This window comes from Medicago truncatula, chromosome 1, assembly GCF_003473485.1.
Source record: "Medicago truncatula cultivar Jemalong A17 chromosome 1, MtrunA17r5.0-ANR, whole genome shotgun sequence".
In the NCBI taxonomy this organism is placed as follows: Eukaryota; Viridiplantae; Streptophyta; class Magnoliopsida; order Fabales; family Fabaceae; genus Medicago; species Medicago truncatula.
In genome coordinates, this window is record NC_053042.1 from 17,192,846 (window position 1) to 17,212,705 (window position 19,860).

A 19,860-nucleotide genomic window follows, 5' to 3' on the forward strand; every position below is an offset into this window, starting at 1 on the left:
AACCTAATGATCAATGAATCTAAAAATCAATCCTACCGTTTACTAGCGGTCCAATGAAATCCAAAACAAAATTTTGCATGACCTGACCCAAGACATTATGTCTTTTGGTTTGATTTAGAAACAAAACTGAAGGTAATCGAATTGGATTGGTTCGGTTCTCGATTTTCAATTTTGAAATATGATAAACCTAACTGACAGGTTAAATCCAACACTTTACTAACCCCTCACATCATAACAACATACCGACTTTACTCTCGATATATAGATGCCATCCCAAAGACCTTATATCCTCGTAAGTACACCTAAACTAATGATAAAGGAACAGATTTCTGATCCGAACATTAAAGATCAACAACAGGGAAGGAACCCTACGTAAACAAGGTAAACCAACAGGGATCGAGAATCCAAACTGAAGTTTAGGACAATCCTTGGTACATCTTAGGTTGCTGAACTAGGATCAACAGAGAATAAAAGCCCGAACTAAGGTTTAAGCGGTACATAATAAACTTCAAATCTCGATAAGCCAGGATCAACAATCCAAATTAAGGTCCATGGTCGTCCACATTACATCTAAGGTCGCGAAATGAAGGTCAACAAAGCTAAAAAAACCGAAGTAAGGTTTATGGCTGCTTTCTACAAAAACGTCGGAAAGATGACGCAAACGACTAAGGCTGGAAATAGCCCATGTAATATATTTCCCAAAGGAGCACGAAAGATGGCCCTCAAATATGCAAACATGTATTAGGGCCACCTCAAAAGACCATGTGCAAGGCAAATAAATATGTGTGAATTAAACATATAAGCATGTGCAAAGAAGGGTTCACTGAAGGTTCGTCCTCCTAGTCGACAACAAGACTTTAAAGAGTCACCAAGTAAACACGGGTAGTGAAAGCGAATAAAGAAATGTGAAACAAAAAAGGGGCTGACATGTGCGATATAAGAAGTTTACTCATATCCACAATAGTTTGGGTTCAACTTCCGCTGCCAACATAATGAACTTTTTGGTGTCACCTTCCAACGGCTAATCAAATCAAATGAAACAAAAAATAAAACTAGAAAATGGTTAATCAAATCAAATGGCACCTCCCAAAGACGAATTTGTTGACTTACTCAATTCTGTTGTATGAACTTTTTACTTTTGTGTCTAGATTCTAATCCATACCAGTAATATATTACTAAGCGATTTCAGTTATGCTAGTTGTGACATTGTTGAGAATGCAACAAATAAAATTGCTTATTACCAAGCAGGTAAATTATCCCAATATTATGGAGTTGTTTGATAGTCTTGAAGTTGATAAGAAATTGTCATACTTGTCAACTTCAGTCAGCCTAGACAATGGCAAGGGCTATGAATGGGGTACCCAAAATGGATTGTCCAGCTTGTTTGCACAAAAGAAAAATGTGATTAATCCTTACTTTTGGAAAATGATTAAGGAAGTAAGCAAGTTCAAAGAAGATGTTCTAAGGTAAGTAATTGATATTAAGCATTGTGTACAATTTTAGTAGTTTAATTATCAAGGGAATGGCAAAATTATAGTCCTCAAGTATCAATCAAAATAGTCCCTCTTTTCATTTTCCAAATTTACAATGCAGCTATCTTGATATAGTTGAAACTAACCAAGATATTGAACACAATGAGACTATGGAGCATTTCATTAAGTCAAGGGGATACTCAGAACTATTTCAGAAGGCTTATCTGGTATGATCAATTTGCAACTACTGTTTTATGTTTCTTTTATAAACATTATTAACCTCTTTGTTTAGTGTTAGTGATGTCGTAATATTCAAAATGTGCAGATTCCTCTTTGTTGTTCTATTTGGCCTTGGCCTTGTTCTTCTCCGGAAGGAGTTATGAGTTTTTCTTCTTTCTCGGTTCTTACATTCTTAAGTAATCACCATCTACTTCAGGTACGTGAACCGATCGAATCATTGTTCCTTAACTATCCCGATTCACTTTCTCCGTACCGAAATAAGTGTCTTTCTTAATTCGCTTGGTTATCTTTGCAGCTCATTTACAGTCCACAGTGCAAGATTGTCAGATGGAACTCTCAAAACTTTATTAAGAAGGTGTTGTGTCAATTATACTTTTCATTTCATATTTTGATAGGAATGAGAATAATGATTATGTGACTCTATGATAGTTGTTATTCCTATCAAGGTCATATGTAAAAAATTATTGTCATTAATTCTTTGTTGGAAGAAGCAGGTGAAAGAAAAGCTTGCAAGTGAAAATTGTCAAATAAAAGTCAATTGTGAGGTACATTTGGTTTCTACATCTGATAAAGGTGGGTTATTAATCTAAAAATAGTGGTTAGATTCAATCTGATTTGTCCCCGTTGTTATAACATAGTGGTTTGGCTGTGAGGACATTTTATGTTGAATTCCGGGTTCAAACTCGGTTCACCAGACACAGACACAGACACATATATATTCAATCAGATTTATGAACCTATTTCTTTATAAATTGATTGAATAAAGTTGCTATAGTAAGTTTGAAAAACTTCTTGCAGGATGTGTTGTGTTATGTAAAGACGGTTCCGAAGAAATGTATGATTCTTGCATAATAGCAGTACATGCCCCTGATGTTCTGAAAATATTAGGAGATGAAGCAACATCAGATGAATGTAGAATACTTGGTGCTTTTCAATATGTATATTGGTAAAATATATCCTCACATTCTAATTAATTATGGTACTCCTCCAAACTATAGGAGTCTTAAGAGTATAAAATTTGTTCTAAATGTCTAGAATCTCAGAATTAAAACATAAGGTTCTAACTGTATTTATTTGTTATTGATATTAAGTTCAGACCTTACTCTTTCATCTGTCTACGCAGCGATACATTTCTGCTTAACGACAGTGTGTGTGTGACTTACTGGATCGATATTCTTCAGGTTAGTATCATCTCAAGAGAAAAATAAAGTTAAAGTTCAGCATTACTTGAGATTATTTCTATTTAAATCTTAAAGCATATTGTTGAAAATCATGGAATCATAGGGAGAAAGATCATAGATGTAAGCAAGAGAGCAAGCATAAGAGTACTCATGTCGGAGATACTCATAGAGATCCATATTGGAATGAAAATATTTGATTAAAAGATGATGAATGAGTACAATAGTGTTCATATATATAGAGATTAGTTTGAGTAACTAACTCTAACTAACTTCTAACCAAACTACTAACTCTAGTTTACTTATCAACTAACTATAGTTGATTACAATTACTCTAGTCTAACTACCTTAACTAACTACACATAACTTCCAACTATTTTAACACATATTAAGTTGATCCCTATCACTAAATAGTCGGTTGATAACTAAATAACACCGTTACAACTCAAACTGAAACCATGTACGGTGTCTGACACGTATGATTATATTTAATTATTCTATTTTCTTAAATTATTACCGGTGTCGATGTGTCAGATGTTCGTGCTTTAGGTTTGTAAAGAAAGTTAAATATTTCCATTTATTATAATTTGTAGAATGTTGAAGAAACAAGTGGACCCTCTTTTATAACTGTCAATCCAAATCAAACACCCCAAAATACATTGTTCAAGTGGTCAACTGGCCATCTAGTCCCAACAGTTGCTGCATCAAAAGCATCACATGAACTAAACCATATTCAAGGGAAAAGAAAAATATGGTTTTCAGGGGTATACCAAGGTAAGCTCCAACTTTCCTGGGTATACATGTCAAATTCTTAAAAATTAAAATCATCAATGGCACAGGGAAGTTAAATTACATCTGTGGATAATTATTATTCCAAGTTAATATTGTCTTTTCTTTTAATTAGACCTCTGCTCTACATTTATTTTAACTTTACTGTGATCCAAACATATTTATGTTCTTTTCAGGTTATGCATATCATGGAGATGAGTTGAAGGTATTAAGATCAAACTTTTTAGAAAAATAAAATGATTCGTTGAGTTGTGTTTTTTCTTGTATTGTATAATTGTAGTATAAACAAACAATTTTTCACATAAGTTATTTCATTAAAAAAATATGTATGCAAACAATTAGATTCTAATTTTCTATCTATTCTAAGAAAAGTCTTCTTCTAATGATACGTGTCAGAGTTTAACAACCTTGCCTCCTATCATTTTTTCCTCAAATCTGTGCAATCGCGGACGAAGATCTTTACTAGATTTGTTGTAGCATTTCAATCATGATGGAAGGAAGCAAGAATGTAAGCACTGTTTTAATTTCAGGCTGGCATGGATGCAGCATACGACATTCTTGGAAGAATTTGTTCCCTTCAAAGAAACCTAAAATACATTGTACCATCTTGGACGGAAGTGGGAGCACGACTTTTTGTCACTAGATTTCTAAGTGCATATATAACTACAGGCTGTTTAATGTGAGCTCACTTCTGCCACTATAGATACTATCTAAATATTCCAAGCTCTTTCGAAAAGATAAAGGTTTAATAATATTACTTCTTTTATCGTCAAGATCCCTTAGCAAATATGCCTCTTCCAACGTTTGAACATGGTAGTGATGTACTTTCATATGTAGAATTCAGCAATTGAACTTGATTTAGTCTCAACGTTTATTTTTGGATGTTTCAGGCTATTGGAGGATGGAGGAACAATATTTACCTTTGAAGGATCGAAGAAAAAATGCTCTTTAAAAAGTGTTTTAAGAATCCATAATCCCCAATTCTATTGGAAGGTTTGTACTTTTAATTTATCTGTGAATGGTTGGTGACATTCTAAGTTTATCATGGTAATAGAACTAAAGTTATTATGTTTGGTTAGAAATAAAAACATGAATAACATTATAAAGAGTTTTTCAGGTTATGACAAATAGTGATTTAGGTCTTGCAAGTGCATATATTGTGGTGACTTTTCATTTGTTGATAAAGACAAAGGACTTCTAAATTTTATTTTGGTAAACATACTGATCTTTATATTTGCCAACACTGTCATTTTGGTGTCTTTTCACTGTAGATTCTCATAGCCAACAGAGATTTCAATTTATCTAACTCAACATTAAAAAATAGGTAAGCTTACATTGAGTAATGTGTGGAATTTCTTGCATTAAATCGGTGTTATTAAATAGCGGCTATAGCATATCGGAACTGAAACAAATATTGTTCTGCAATATGCTATTTAGAACTACATGCAATCAAATAGCAACAGAAAACGGTTTATTACTGCGATTCTCAATTGACAACACTGATTTAAAGTATTACTGAAGTTTTTGTTAACCTTTTGACCAATTTTGATGCTTTAGGGGATGGTGGACTCCAGTTTTCTTTACAGCTGGTTTAGCATCTGCAAAGTTCTTCATCAAGCATGTTTCAAGAAAAAATACTGTCACACAAGCTCGCAGAAACATTTCTATGCATTATGATCTGGTATAATTGACAAGATCATTAGCTATAGCTAAAAATATTCCTATGTTCATGATGTTCAATTAAAAAATAGCTGCCCTAGGAATATAATTAATCATACCTCGACATTGTGTGAGAATATAACAAATACCGGACTATTAGAAATATGTAAAATGGCGATAGTCAATGCAAATTTTGAGAAACCACTATATGTAAGTTTGTTAGCTAAAGAAATTTATTGAAATTCTTCATTGCTCTCTTTTATGCACATTGTTTTTGTGCATTTAGTGTATTTCCTTTACATTCCGTGATATTTTTTCAGTGCTGAATTTAAGCCGAATTCTTTTTTTCTCCTTTTTATAGAGCAATGATCTCTTTGCATGTTTCTTGGATGAAAAAATGCAATATTCATGTGGGGTGTTTAAGGTAAGAACAGTGATATATTTGATCCAAATTATATATAAAGGTGATATTTATTTTTCCATAAAATGCAGTAGCATTGTTTAACATATTTTTCCTTTCCTTTCTTAATATCTTTGCTATAGGATGAGTATGAAGACTTGAAAGATGCACAGAAAAGGAAAATCTCAATTTTAATAGAAAAAGTGAGTGTAGTTTCTTTGACTTCCATTTTATTCAACTTTTGAATGATATCTTGGTAAAGGTCTAATATGATAAATAAAAAAATTAAAACCAGGCTCAAATAGATAGAAAGCATGAAATTCTTGACATTGGATGTGGATGGGGCGGTTTTGCGATTGAAGTTGTTAAAAAAGTCGGTTGCAAGTATACTGGCATCACTCTATCTGAGGAGCAGCTGAAATATGCAGAAAATAAAGTTAAAGATGCTGGACTTCAGGTATCATATAAACAAAGATTTGTGTATTTTAAAAGATATTGACCATATAAGGTTCTATATGGAAAATAAACAAGCTATAATCAAACGTGCTCATTTTCAATTTAGAACGAATTCTTGGTTTCAGGAACATATAACATTTCTCCTGTGTGAATATCGCCAATTGTCCAAGACAAAAAAATACGATAGGATTGTATCATGGTGAGATATATGTATTATGTTTTTGTTTTGTTTTGTAGGTCATGTCTAACAGCAAATTTTTAAACATACACTGCATGTAATGATTAAATATTTTACAGTGAAATGATTGAAGCCGTTGGACATGAGTATATGGAAGAGTTCTTTGGTTGTTGTGATTCAGTATTGGCAGATGATGGACTTCTTGTTCTCCAAGTATTTCATAATATATGAAACAAATAGTAAGGATAACTATTCTTTTATGTTGGAAAGTAAGGAATTTATGGTTAGTTTGTTGGTCTATATCAAGGTTTTAAATTGCAGTTAAAGTTACGCTGCAAACCTTAATATTGCAAGAAAATGCGGCCGATGGGGTCTAAATTGCGGTTGTGATGCCGTTGTGGAAGCCTTAAAATCCTCTATATTGAAGTTGCAGACCACAATTTAAAACTATGACATGTAACTTGTTAGACAAGTTAGTAATAATTTAAGTTTAGTTGTCTATATTAAGTTTTATTTGTTGGGGAGCAACGAAGCACGGATACAGACACTAAACATGACACGGACACTGACACACCGACACCAATAATAATTTGACAAAATCACATAATTCAGTGGAATCATTCAATGGAATCATATGTGTTGATGTCAACACCGACGCTTATCCGAAACCGGGACACGCCTAATCTGAGGAGTGTCCGTGCTTCATAGTTGGGGAGTCAGTGAGTGAGTTAAAATTATAATGGATTAGGTATTTGAGCATCTCTTTAATGTTGCTAACTAATGAAGATGGTGATATTGTAGTTCACATCAATACCAGATGAGCGTTATGATGCATACAGACGCAGTTCCGAGTTTATAAAGGAGTATATTTTTCCTGGCTGTTGCATACCTTCTTTGAGTAGAGTAACATTAGCTATGGCAGCTGCATCTAGACTATGGTACATGTTGTATTTTAATACTGCCAATAAGCTTTTCTTTCTTTCTACTATCTTACAAAATATTGTTGGATGCAGTGTGGAACATGCTGAAAACATTGGAATTCATTACTACCCAACTTTGAGATGGTGGAGAAAGAATTTCATGGAAAACCACAGGTTTGTTATTTATATGGAATTAAAGTACATTAGTTAATTATTGAAAATTTATTTGCTTTTTAATAAGGAATTATTGTTGTCAGCAAAATTTTGGCTCTTGGATTTGATGAAAAATTCATTAGAATATGGGAATACTATTTTGATTACTGTGCTGCTGGTTTTAAATCAAGGACACTTGGGAATTATCAGGTAATCCCTCTGTTCATTATCAAATACTTCCATCAAGGAAGAAAGTTAAGGTGTTTATGTAAATTATTTAAAATAGACAAAATGACAATAGCCATTGGAAACTCACACACATTAGAGGAGTTGGGGTTTGGACTCTGATCACGGCGTCCGGTGTAGCAATTTTGACTTTTTTGCCAGTTAAACTAGGACTTGTGGACAAATTAAGGATACTATCTATACCATAACCCAGCACACTTTGTGAATAAAACCATTTTCAATAATACAAATGTTCAACTTTATACAAAGCTCATATTAAGCCCTGCTTTTCTTTTAAACAATGAGGTAGAATGCAAAGTGCTATTACTACCAAAATATTAAGCCCTGCTTCACTAATTGAAAATTAGGAGAGAAAAAAAAAAGAAACTTTTAATTAGCTTTCAAACTTAATATTGAGCTCATGAATAACAAAGTTCTGTCAATCTCTTTACCAAATGTCTTGATTAGATTGGTTTTTTCAAGGCTTAAATATGTCATTAGTCCCTGCACTTTAACCAGTTTTAGGCATTGGTCCCTACACTTTTTTTGTTTGCTATTGGTCCTTACACTTTATAAAAATATTGGCACTAGATTTGATTACGGAGTGTACTTGGAAAGACTGGGTAGGAACTCCTCTTAGCTCTTAAGCCCTTAGGCAAAAATAAACTCATTTTAACTGCACATTTATCATAAATTTAACATGTATAGATAGATTGCCTATAGTTGTAATTTGAACAAGAAAATGATTGGTTTTTATGTACATGTAGATGGTTTTCTCGCGACCTGGAAACAAAACTGCATTCAGCAATCTTGACAAAAAGATGGCTAGTTAATTTTCTTGTCCAAATCTCAAGGAAGATCTTCAGCGCATGCTATCTTTATTTGTGCTTTTTCGATCTGAGATGATATATGTATACTCAATTTTTAAAAAATATGTATACTTAACATGCACATTTTTACCTTTGTCAGAACATGTACTTTGGTCTTTTGTTTGGTTGGTCAAACTAGTATGGGTCAGGTTCTTACAACTGTGCACCGTCGTCAGCAGATACATCTTGTTTGATTGTTGTTCTTGAACAACGGTTGATCTCTTTTCTGATGAGCATTTTTTCCCCGTTCTGAAATGGCAAACCGTTGTTACAACATCGTCTATGGCGGCGGTCGTCCACAGTTGTCTTATAAACCCGTTGTTGCTCTCCATCCTCAACATCAGGGTCGGTTCTTTCTCTGAAGGCATAGTCCAGAATCTGCCTTTTCTTGGTGGTGGATGCTGGTTTCTGTTGATCAAAACATTGGTTGTTATAGGCTGTAAAATGTTGTTCTATTCCCCGATGTATGTGTTCGAATACCCTTTTACAGGTTTGATTTCTCAAAATATGCGTTTCACGCATGGTTCTGTTCCCCCAAGATCATTGTTAGTGTGGTTGTTAGTGTATGTGCTTCGTAACAGGTTTTCTAGACTAGAAATGGTCATGTACTTGTTGTCCGTTGTTGCTACGAGTGGTGGGTTCCGGTATTACAGTGTTGGCGGTGCTCGTGGTGCTCATACCTGTTGATTGACCATCCCTCGCAACACTGTGGGTTGTAGGCGTGGGGTTCTGTATCCGTGTTGACGGTCGAATCCCTCACCTTCACGAAATTTGGTACTATATATAACTTGAGGGAGGTTTCAAAATCCTCATCGGTATACATGTTTGGGGGGGGTTTAGCGCGCGCATGATTTGTGTTAGATTAAGGGCGAGTCTGAGGAGTGTTAAGAGCAACAACGAGCTAACGGTTTAGACTTTCAAAGAATTTTGTATATCATATGTCTTTCATTTATTCATGTAGTAAACTAACTACTCACATTTAAACGACAGCCTCATCCTCAATTTTGAGTCTCCCACATTCAGGGTTAGTCTTGAGATTTTTTGTGTCATCGGAGAACGAAGAGAATGATGCTCATCAGCATTGTTTCCTTCTTTTTGTTGCAAAATCATCATTAATAATATGTTCATAATCAATATTCTTTTATTTTTAATGATAAACATTTTTCAAAAACATTATCCTATGTGGCTTGCAAATTCAGTATTTTTTTTTTATAAAAAAATGTGAAAAAGATTCATTAGTGTTCATTATAAAAGAGAAAGCAATTAAATTGAATAAATAAAGATAAAAGACTCAAGTATTACAAATAAACAAAATAAAGGACCTATAAAATAATTTTTTCCTTTCTAATAGCAAACGAAATATACGATATAATTTATATAATTAAGTAAATCCCAAACAAAATATATTTGTGTGCGATTATAACATAATATTTTTTGGAGAGAATTATAACATAAAATTTATTCACCAATCTTATTATTACAATTATGAGATATGCTATTGACTTTTGTTTTGTAAAACATTTGATGATTGGTATAAACATAAAAGAAGAGAAGAGAAGCCTACTACGCAAAAGGTCTTAAACTTTGTATAGTGCGAACCAGAATACCTGCAATGACAACAAATAACACAAAAAAATTCAAAAACATCTTCAACACGGTTTCCATTGTAACCAATCTTGGTTTGCAAAGAAAAGCAAAGAGCATATCCTATTGTGACTGGTAAGTTAGAGCAATGTGTAATTATTTATAGATAAATGAATGAATCCTCAAAAATATTATAATTGAAAAGATTTTAAGATTTTAATAATGTGAAAACTTTAATTTGTCTTTTTGTCATATAAGTATTTTTTATATATGTTTGACTAACTTCTAATACTTTATTATTTTATTATGCTCTCATTTATGATAATATATAAGAATAGTTATTTCTAGTCAACAAATAATAATAAACTTTAAATTTTCTATTTTTATCATATTAATTATTTTTCATATATGTTTGACTAATTTCAAATACTTTATCATTTTATTATGCTCTAAATTATGATAATATATAAGAATAACTATATTTAGTTTTTTTTTTTTGGATAAACCGGGAGAGTGGACATGCATCAAGAGGAAACACCAACATCCCAACTAGGTTGGCGCCTCGGGGAACCTCCATCCTATGCAGTCAAACTCAAATTTTATTAAAAAGGGGAAAATATATACAACGAGGGAGGACTAGGCCAAAACCCTCAAAAACAAACAAAAAAAACAACCCCAGACTAAGGAAATATGTAGTTTGGAAGACCACATCTATCACGAAAAAAGTCAGAGCCTAAGTCAAGTGGTAGCAAAAATAATAATTATTTGGTCTTTTTACTAAAAATAATAATTTGTTATTCCTTCATTAATGTCACCTACTGCATATTTATCTCTGCCTATGAATACAATGTTATAACTATTAAATTGTGTCTGTCTGTCACATCCTTTTTTCTTTTTTTTACCGAAGCAAATTTAACTATTATCATTAATCAACCAATGTTCAATACGAGATGGATAAGGATAAAAAATACGGTGACTAGCCCAAGAATAAGTCGCCCTAACTAAAGTATGAGCAACCATGTTCTCTTCTCTCCTAACAAACTTCACCTTAAAGTTGGAATGTAAAGATAACTGATAAATAATACTAGAAACAATAGCGTAGAATTCCGAATCACGTCCATGGCTCGGAGACGGTAGAACTTGAACTAGAGTAGACGAGTCGGACTCGAAGACAACCCGGTCCCATCTGTTTGCATCAGCAAAATGAAGGGCCTCGAGTAAGGCTACTGCCTCCCCTCCAAAATTGTCATATTTGCCCACTGCCATTTTGATTGAGCTCGAATAAATTGCACGCGAGAGTCTCTAAAACAATACACAAAAGATGTAATATGGTTACAGACATGGAACGCGGCGTCCGCATTGCACTTCAACCACATCTCACTCGGTTTCTGATGACAAGTCATCTTACGTTATTCTTAACATGTTTTTCAGTTTATTTTAGTAGGAAATAGCAGCAAAAAGGAGGAGTGTTAGAACTATTGCCTATGATTTCGGGACTTTAGTAATGTTTTCTATATTTGACTCTGTAATACTAGTTTTCCTGAAACATAGCAATTTGAGGGGGGTTTTGAAGTCATTCACGAAGAAATCATGCATATCGACAAATCAAGAACATCCTAAGAATTGTGAAGATTCAAGAAGCAAAGAATGATGATTCAAAAGGCCTCGGAAGACTTACAAATGAGAGGAATTATGTTCCTAAGTCCGGAGGCAAGTTATTTGAAGATGAAGACTTAAAACGACAGGAAATCGGAGAATTTGGGCCCAGGAAAGACGAGGCATGCGCCTAGCACATGGAGTAGGCATCCATGCACCTAGGGCACTATTTATGCGCCTAGGGCATAGCTTTTGCCACACTCTCATGCGCTAGGCATGCTGGTAATGTGCCTCGAGCGCCTAAAAACTCGGGGATCATTTGTCTTTTCCTATTATTATTTTGGGTAAAGCCCGCACTTTTAGCCCAAACCCAGGTAGAAACTCTCACTATAAATATCAGCCTTCATCGTTCAGAATTTCTCATTAAGAATGAGGAGCCAAAGTTAAGGAAATCTTGAGTGGCTATCAAATCTCTCCTCTTTAAGAAATATTGACTTGAGTTATGTTCAAAGTCTCAACGATTTTTCTCATCATGCACTGCAATTCCTAGTGAAGCTTCCAAGCCTTGAAGAATTGCATAAAAGAGGTTGTTCCCTTTATGAAGCCAATATACTTCCTTTATTCAATTCCCAATTGAACTTTTCCGCTTCTCTTACTATCCTTGATCTTGGCGAGAATCAATTGACATCATCAATGATAATCCATCGGATGCTTAACTACAACTTCAATCTTCAAAAGCTTGACCTTTCTAATAACTTGTTAAGAGGTACCATTCTAGATGATTTTGGTTACATAATGCATTCACTTGTTAATGTCGATCTCTCCTACAATAGTCTTGAAGGAAAGATCCCAAAATCGATTGGGAATATATGCACCTTGCAAGCATTTAGGGCTAATGATTACCACTTGAGTGGGGAGATTTCAGATTTTATCATCCATAATAACAATTATCGCTGCACTGGAAATGTATCCTCACTACAGGTACTATCCTTATCAAATAATTAAAAAAAATTAAAGGGGCTAAACCGGAATTCAAAGAAGAAAATTAATGAATTAATATCAAGAATTCAAAACGCCTTGTTCTTGATTTAAAACCAAGATATTTATGAGTTGGCATGTTAGAGAAACATTTTTCTTCTTTTCCTAGAAAATCCTTATAATTTCATCCTAGTGAATATCCAGAATCTTCAACTTGTTACTAATTTGTATTATTTTATGGAATATTAATTTGTTTACAGATACCATGATAAAGAGTTCAGAAGACGTGTTAACTTCTAGAGAATTGTTGTTCAAAAAGAAAAACTTAAAAGAGAATTTGGCTACAGAAAATGGGATTTCAGAGTTGGGATAACATCAATTAGAAGTTAAAGAAGAAAAGTTGGCCTACCTTAGTTTTGGCTTCTTCTCTCCTTATAAGAAGCAGGGCCAAACAGTTCATTTGGAGTATAAGAAAATAGAATAAAGTTCATTTGGAAGAATTGAAATCAAATCCTGCCAGTCGTATGTACAATGCATTTTACCAGTAATTTGATTTAAGACCATTCATCACAATTCAATAGAAAAGTCAAAGAGCTATGTAAAAAGATATAGAAGAGTATAAGAGTTATTTTCATTACAATTCAATAGAAGAGTACAACTCTTTTCATTACAAATTGGTATAATCCAAATTCAGTACAACTAGCTAGGTACCTCCTCATCCACATGAATTGTGTTGCACAAAATGGTGGAAAGAGTAAGAATCATTTAGAAACAATAATTGTATTTCTGAATCCTAATTCATGAACGAAAGTGAAAAGAAAAAAAATATTGAAATCATGAAGAAGTTCCCTTCTACCAAAACTCAGCACCACCAAACAGGAGGATTATCACATGTAATCAGTTTTCCATATTATTGAAACTCCAAAATCACCTGGTTTGGAAAGCCATAAAATTGACCAATATGGGGTTACAATTTAGATGACCAAACACTTTGATCCATAGACCAACTTGAACCACAATACATAGTTTCTGCTATAATATACTACTACTATACAAGTTCAAACCAAATTGAAGGTCTACACTTTTCACACCCTAGATTTCCACCTCCTTGATAGCTGTAGTCTAATTATTTGGATTCATATGACAAATGAATATTGCCTATGAGGATGTATTAACCCTTGAAAATATTTAGCCCTTTTAAAAGATCTTATGCAATTACAACAATTATTGCATTGAAGCATCTGATATTCTCTATATACCAAACCAATCAAGCTCTATTTACCATATAAATTAACTGTACATGTAAGAAAAAATCCATTGCAAGAATTTTACATATGCATCTTAGTTACAAACTTAATGTCATTCTAATCCCTATAAATATCAACAGAGACAAAGATGCAGATGATCAAGATGAAACATCCGTAGGGTAATAGTTAAAACAAATGAAACATTTGTGGAAATAGACTTGGCCTGAAATAGAGGCACCACATTCAACTAGAACACTGTGAACAGCAATTTTCACACAGTACACAATCAGAGTAACCAACATCACCTTCATATTGTCCCAAAACATAAGAAGACCGACAGCTAGTTGTATAAAAACCAGCTGACCACTAACCACAACATTTTCCATTAGGAAAAGGCAGTGTCTCTTCTCTCCCCCAAAACCACTTCCAGCAACATTAGTTACCCCACAAGTCTTGTACCCTAGTTTCTTTAATTATTAATCTAAATAAAACTAAAACAAAAGCAATTGAATTACATCCAAACAATCTTGTAGTAAATAACTAACTAGGTGATTGATGATTGATATGATAAAATTAGAAATCTCCGAACAAGTAATGGTGATTGGGTTGATCAACATCTAGTTGGGATGTTCTACCATTGCAAGATTTAGGAGAAGGAAGAGAAAAGGGAAGGAGAGAAAAGGAAGTACCTGATAGTACAGAGAAGTAGAAAGCTGGAGCAGAAAGGGTGAGTGCTGAGAGCCCTGGAGGCTCTGATAAAGAAGGAAGCAATCGTCATGTTTACCCAAATTTAAGAAGCAAACGTACCAAACACGAACAGCTCCCACTTCTAATTAAGCTCTTAAAGGCTACAAAATTAACTCAAAATTTAACGTTCATTCAATAGCAAAATAACCATCCATATACAATCATAAATAAGTGTAGAAAAACCAACAATATCAAGTCATACTGATAACCATATTCTGAAGCTCAACTGAAACCAAGTACAATATTTGAACAAGCATATAGGTGTATGGTACATAAAAGTTTACAATCATCAAAGGACACATGATAAAAGTTTACAATCATCAAAGGACATATGATAAAAGTTCACAATCATCAAAGAACATATGATAAAAGTTTACAAACATCAAAGGACATATGATGGACTGCTCCGTTGCTCCTCTAATCATCATCTCCATGGTGGCGTCTCTTCCTCTTTTCTGATTTTTTGGTATCCCTACCCTTCCTTGAACCATTATATCCATCACCCGAATCACTGTCAGTTGATGATGAAGTCCTCTTGCTTTTTCGCTTATGCCGCGAAGTAGAATCCTCGGATGTTTCAGAATCAGAATCTGAAACACGACTTCTCCTTCTCCTCTTCTCCTTCCTACTCTTCCTTTTCTTGTGCCTATATTCATCACTGTCATCTGGAGACTTGTCCCTCCTGCTTCTCCTGTGCTCCCTCTTTTTCTTCCTCCTCCTCCTTTCAACGGAATCATCTGAAGCACTAGCATCCCTCTTAGTCTTAACACTCCTTTTCTTTTCCCTACCTCTCTTTTTTCTCTTTCGGTCAGAATCTTTGTCTGACTCATCATCATCTGAGTCATCCTTCTTTCTATAAGAACCTCTCTTCTCACTAACTTTCTTCCCAGACCTTTTAACAATAGCTCTCTCAATCTCTGAATCAATCTCAGAATCTGAACTCTCACTATCATCTTCCTCCTCTTCTGAGCTCTCAACATTGCTTCCCTTATCCACCTTCTCAGCCTTTCCCTTCAACTTATCCATTCGAACCAACCCCAGTGACTGCATTGCATCAAAATCCTTCTCCTCCTTGTCATCTTTGATTTTCACATTGTTCTTGCACTGAAACTTGAGGTGCCCAACACGGCCACACTTCTTGCAAGCTCCACGGGACACATCCACTTCAGAATTGGTTATCTTAGCAAGCTGTAGAAGTCCTTGGAAGCTGGCATATGCATTATCTGCATCGGGCCCTGCATTTGGCTGACTTTGAGAAGCATCCTTGTCATCCTTATTAGGTGCATAAGGGTCATAGCCAATGGCACTCTGCCATATGCCATGGGTTTGGAGGGCTGCACTACTGTGAACCCTGTTGTTCGCAGGCATGCGAACCCTACCTGCTGTAGCCGGCATCTTAAGATTTCAATGTAATTCCAGAACCTGGGAAGAAAAAAAAATAGACAACTATCAGAAACAAAAACACAACCACATAAAATATCATTATGTGCAGAATGAAGTATATGTTCTTTACGTCTGAAATCACACAACTATAACATAAAATATCATTATGTGCAGAATGAAGTATATGTTCTTTATGTCTGAAATCACACAACTATAACATAAAATATCATTATGTGCAGAATGAAGTATATGTTCTTTATGTCTGAAATCACACAACTATAACATAAAATATCATTATGTGCAGAATGAAGTATATGTTCTTTATGTCTGAAATCACACAACTATAATACACAACAACAACCCAAGTTTTATCCCACTAAGTGGGGTCGACTACATGGACCAAAGCCGCCATAATGTTCAATCATATATCATATCGCTATCCAGCTCATTAATCTCTACATCTTTCTTACTAGTTTCTCTTGTAGTTTTTTTTTACGTTTTCCTTTGCCTCTAGTAATTTGACTACTCTCCATCTAGTCATCTCTCCTTACTACAAATTATACAGGTCTTCTCTCTACATGTCCAAACCACCTAAGCCGAGTTTCTACCATCTTGTCTACGTAAGTTCTATCCTAACTCTTACTAATACTGTCATTTCTAATCCTATCTTATCTAGTATTACCACACATCCAACACAACATCCTCATTTCCACTACGCCTATTTTCACACAGCTATAATCTAGAATGGAAATTCTGGGACAACCATGAAAAGCCTTGAACACAATCACACACATTAGCACTTGCTGGTTCAAGAATAAATATGCAAGTGCGACATATGATTTTAGCTCAATCACAGAAAACAATTAGAAGTTCCAAACTCTACTGCATCCAATCTCACATACACAAAATGTACATACAATTACAGTGGCATAATAGCCAAAATTCTAAAGGAATGTAATTATTCCTAGATCAGGTATAAAAATTCTACCACTTTGAAAATTATATGCAAATACGAACACCAAAATCTTAAAATCAATTTATAATAATTCTCCAAACAATATATTCACCAAAACAAATTTATGTCTCAAAAATTAAATTAATAACAAATTTATCATAATCTGTTGAACTCTGCACTTGATAGCAGAGGATAGTAGTAAAGGGGTAATAACAATTAGATCACTAAAAGAAATCGGTGATTGTAAAATTGATATCAAACTATGTTCAATCCTTTACTTAAAATAGGATTTTGAGAATTTGATATCAGCTCTTTCTCTTTGTATTGATTCTAACTTACATGGTGTACAGCATCATTGCATCAAACAACATGAACTATGAAAAACAATTAACATTCAAAAAAAAAATTATGAAAAGATTTATCTACAGAAAAAGAAAAAAAAATCATCTTTTATAGATTAGGGTTTTTCCCTACAGATCAATTAGAGAAAGGGAAAGAAATACCGAAAATTTCATGAAATATTGAGTCCCACGTACACAAATCATACCAAAATAAAGCAAAATTGGGGACGAGAAAATGATTAGGGTTATAATATGTTTTCTGCAACAGATGAGACGTACCTCGAGATAGATTGATACGGCGGCGAAGAGTGGCGGTTCACGGTGGGAGAGGAATCGAGGAGGAAGAGGGTTTTCGCGTTTTACGATTTCGTATCAAGAGAGTTTGATATCTGCGTGTTTCTTTTTTTCCTTTGTAGGGATTAACCATACCTGCTCATTTTTATCCATACCTTTGAAAAATTATCAACGTGTTTTTTTTTTTTTTTTTTTTTTTTTTTATATATAAAATTTTGATTTTGATTAAAAGTAAAAATATAAATGTTTGTTGTTTCAAGTTATACAAATTAATGTGTCAAAAAAAATTATACAAATTAAACTAATCATGATAATTTATTTCAATGACACCAAACAATATAACAAAAATATATAATCTAAATTTTTTTAATAACATCAACGACAATCTTTATTATAGAAAAAGTTGTTTAAGGGTATAATTAAGATAATGAAAAAATAAATATAAATATACCCAGTTTATTACACTTTTTAAACGATAAATAAAAAACCAGACAAATATATATTCATATCGTGTTTGTTACATTTGTTTAATATTTAAATTTATTCTTATCTATTTGTTACATGTATTATTTGTATTGAAAATTGATGGTATTTTTGAAAAGAGAAAATGTCGGCCCAAAAAAAACTGAAGAGGTTATTTTCTTTATATATAGTATAGATAAGTGTTTCTTAATTTGCGCAAAAAAAAAAAAAATTGGTAGTGTTACAATATAACGAGGCAAAAAGAAAAAGAAAAAAAGGAGGGAGAAGCAAAATTAAGTTCCAAGCTTATCTCTTAGGAAGAGAGATTCCATGCCCGTCAGAGGGCAGTTCCATTGAGCAGAGCACCTTGCATGTGATCCTTTCTTAGCCATAAAATTTGTACACATATTTTGTTCCCTAAGAACATGCGCCAATGTTGTATTTTCATTTTCATGTAAAGCATCTCTAATATGAAGGATGTCAGTAGCATAAGTGTGCAAAGTATGATCTCGACCAGCAATAATCAGGTCAACTGCTTCCAAACAACACTCTCACAAATAATGTTGACATAACCTTTTTTACTATAAAAATCAAGACATATCAGGATAACACGTAACTCAGCTAATAACGCATCACCTCCCGCTTCATAGTGAGAAAAATCAGTTATCCAATCTCCATTGTGGTTGCGAACAACACCATCAGCACCTAAACAACCAAGATCTTCTAGAAAGCTACCATCAATATTGAGTTTCAGTGTACCTTCTGGAGGGGGGATCCAATGAGCTAAGAGGCACGATGAGTGTGGTTCCAAATCAAGATTAGGATAGTAAGAAATGCATTCATCATGTAACAAAAAGGTCTTTCACACCACATCTTGAATACGTCAATGGTCAATGTTGATCCTCAAAAAAAGTATTGTTTCTCGAACACCAGGCATATCATACTCATGTAACAAACAAAATAGAGGAAGTACCCTTTGTCATCTCATGAAGTCAAACCTTGACATCAAATTCATAGAAAAATTTATTATAACGCCCCATATTCAAGTGAAGTCAAAGCTCTATAGAGTGCGGGTAATCACGTAAACAGTGAAGAATATCCTCTATGGATGAAGAGCAACGGGCGCAACTTGAGGAAGCTACCATGTTGCAATGATGCCGACATGCATTAATAGGGAGAGCATTATGAAAACAAACCCATAGAAAGTGTTGGATTTTTAAGACGCCAAAGTCAATTCATGTTACAATTCACATTCCAATCTCTCTGTTGTTGAAGAAGCCAATAATATCCACTCGATCATGTATATTCACCTTTCTTTGCATGCCTCCAAGTCCACGCATCTTGAAATCGTACATCCAAATTATTAGGAGCTGGAAGCTGATGAATATAATGAACAATGTCGGTTGGTATCATGGTGACAAGACCTTGTAAGTTCTACAAACCATCCTCCTACACATCCTTCAAACACATAAGTGAATTATTGATATTAACAAATGGGACCAATTGACAGAGGGAACCGAGTTGTGTCCAGTCAATATTCCAAATCAATGAGTCTCCGGATCCTACACGAAAACTATACCAAGTGATTGATGGTTTATTATGTTTCTTATTCATCCATAAAGACGAGTTGCCCATGTATTTATGGAAAATAACTTTCACCCATAATTTATCTTTATTATGAAGCATGTTCCACACTAACTTACCAAGCAGAGCTAAATTAGTAAGTTTAGCTTC

The 19,860-nt window shown here is 34.0% G+C and overlaps 2 protein-coding genes across 2 annotated transcripts; one reads left to right on the forward strand and one right to left on the reverse strand.

Moving 5' to 3' along the window:
• The first annotated feature begins 1,254 nt into the window (after positions 1 to 1,254).
• LOC11431086 (uncharacterized) lies at positions 1,255 to 9,178 on the forward strand. The gene is made up of 21 exons (XM_039830208.1): positions 1,255 to 1,466; positions 1,594 to 1,699; positions 1,798 to 1,908; positions 2,008 to 2,126; positions 2,479 to 2,650; positions 2,804 to 2,893; positions 3,484 to 3,664; positions 3,856 to 3,884; positions 4,210 to 4,358; positions 4,570 to 4,672; positions 4,951 to 5,003; positions 5,237 to 5,360; positions 5,700 to 5,762; positions 5,882 to 5,941; positions 6,034 to 6,195; positions 6,320 to 6,393; positions 6,492 to 6,585; positions 7,174 to 7,310; positions 7,386 to 7,466; positions 7,550 to 7,655; positions 8,438 to 9,178. The coding sequence occupies exons 1-21, from the start codon at positions 1,267 to 1,269 to the stop codon at positions 8,501 to 8,503; spliced, it is 2,280 nt and encodes a 759-aa protein (XP_039686142.1). The 5' UTR covers positions 1,255 to 1,266; the 3' UTR covers positions 8,504 to 9,178.
• A 5,685-nt stretch (positions 9,179 to 14,863) lies between these two features.
• On the reverse strand, positions 14,864 to 17,797 carry LOC112418622 (CAX-interacting protein 4). The gene is made up of 2 exons (XM_024775059.2): positions 17,650 to 17,797; positions 14,864 to 16,113 (listed from the first exon to the last, which is right to left on the reverse strand). The coding sequence occupies exon 2, from the start codon at positions 16,084 to 16,086 to the stop codon at positions 15,109 to 15,111; it is 978 nt and encodes a 325-aa protein (XP_024630827.1). The 5' UTR covers positions 16,087 to 16,113; positions 17,650 to 17,797; the 3' UTR covers positions 14,864 to 15,108.
• Positions 17,798 to 19,860: the final 2,063 nt, after the last annotated feature.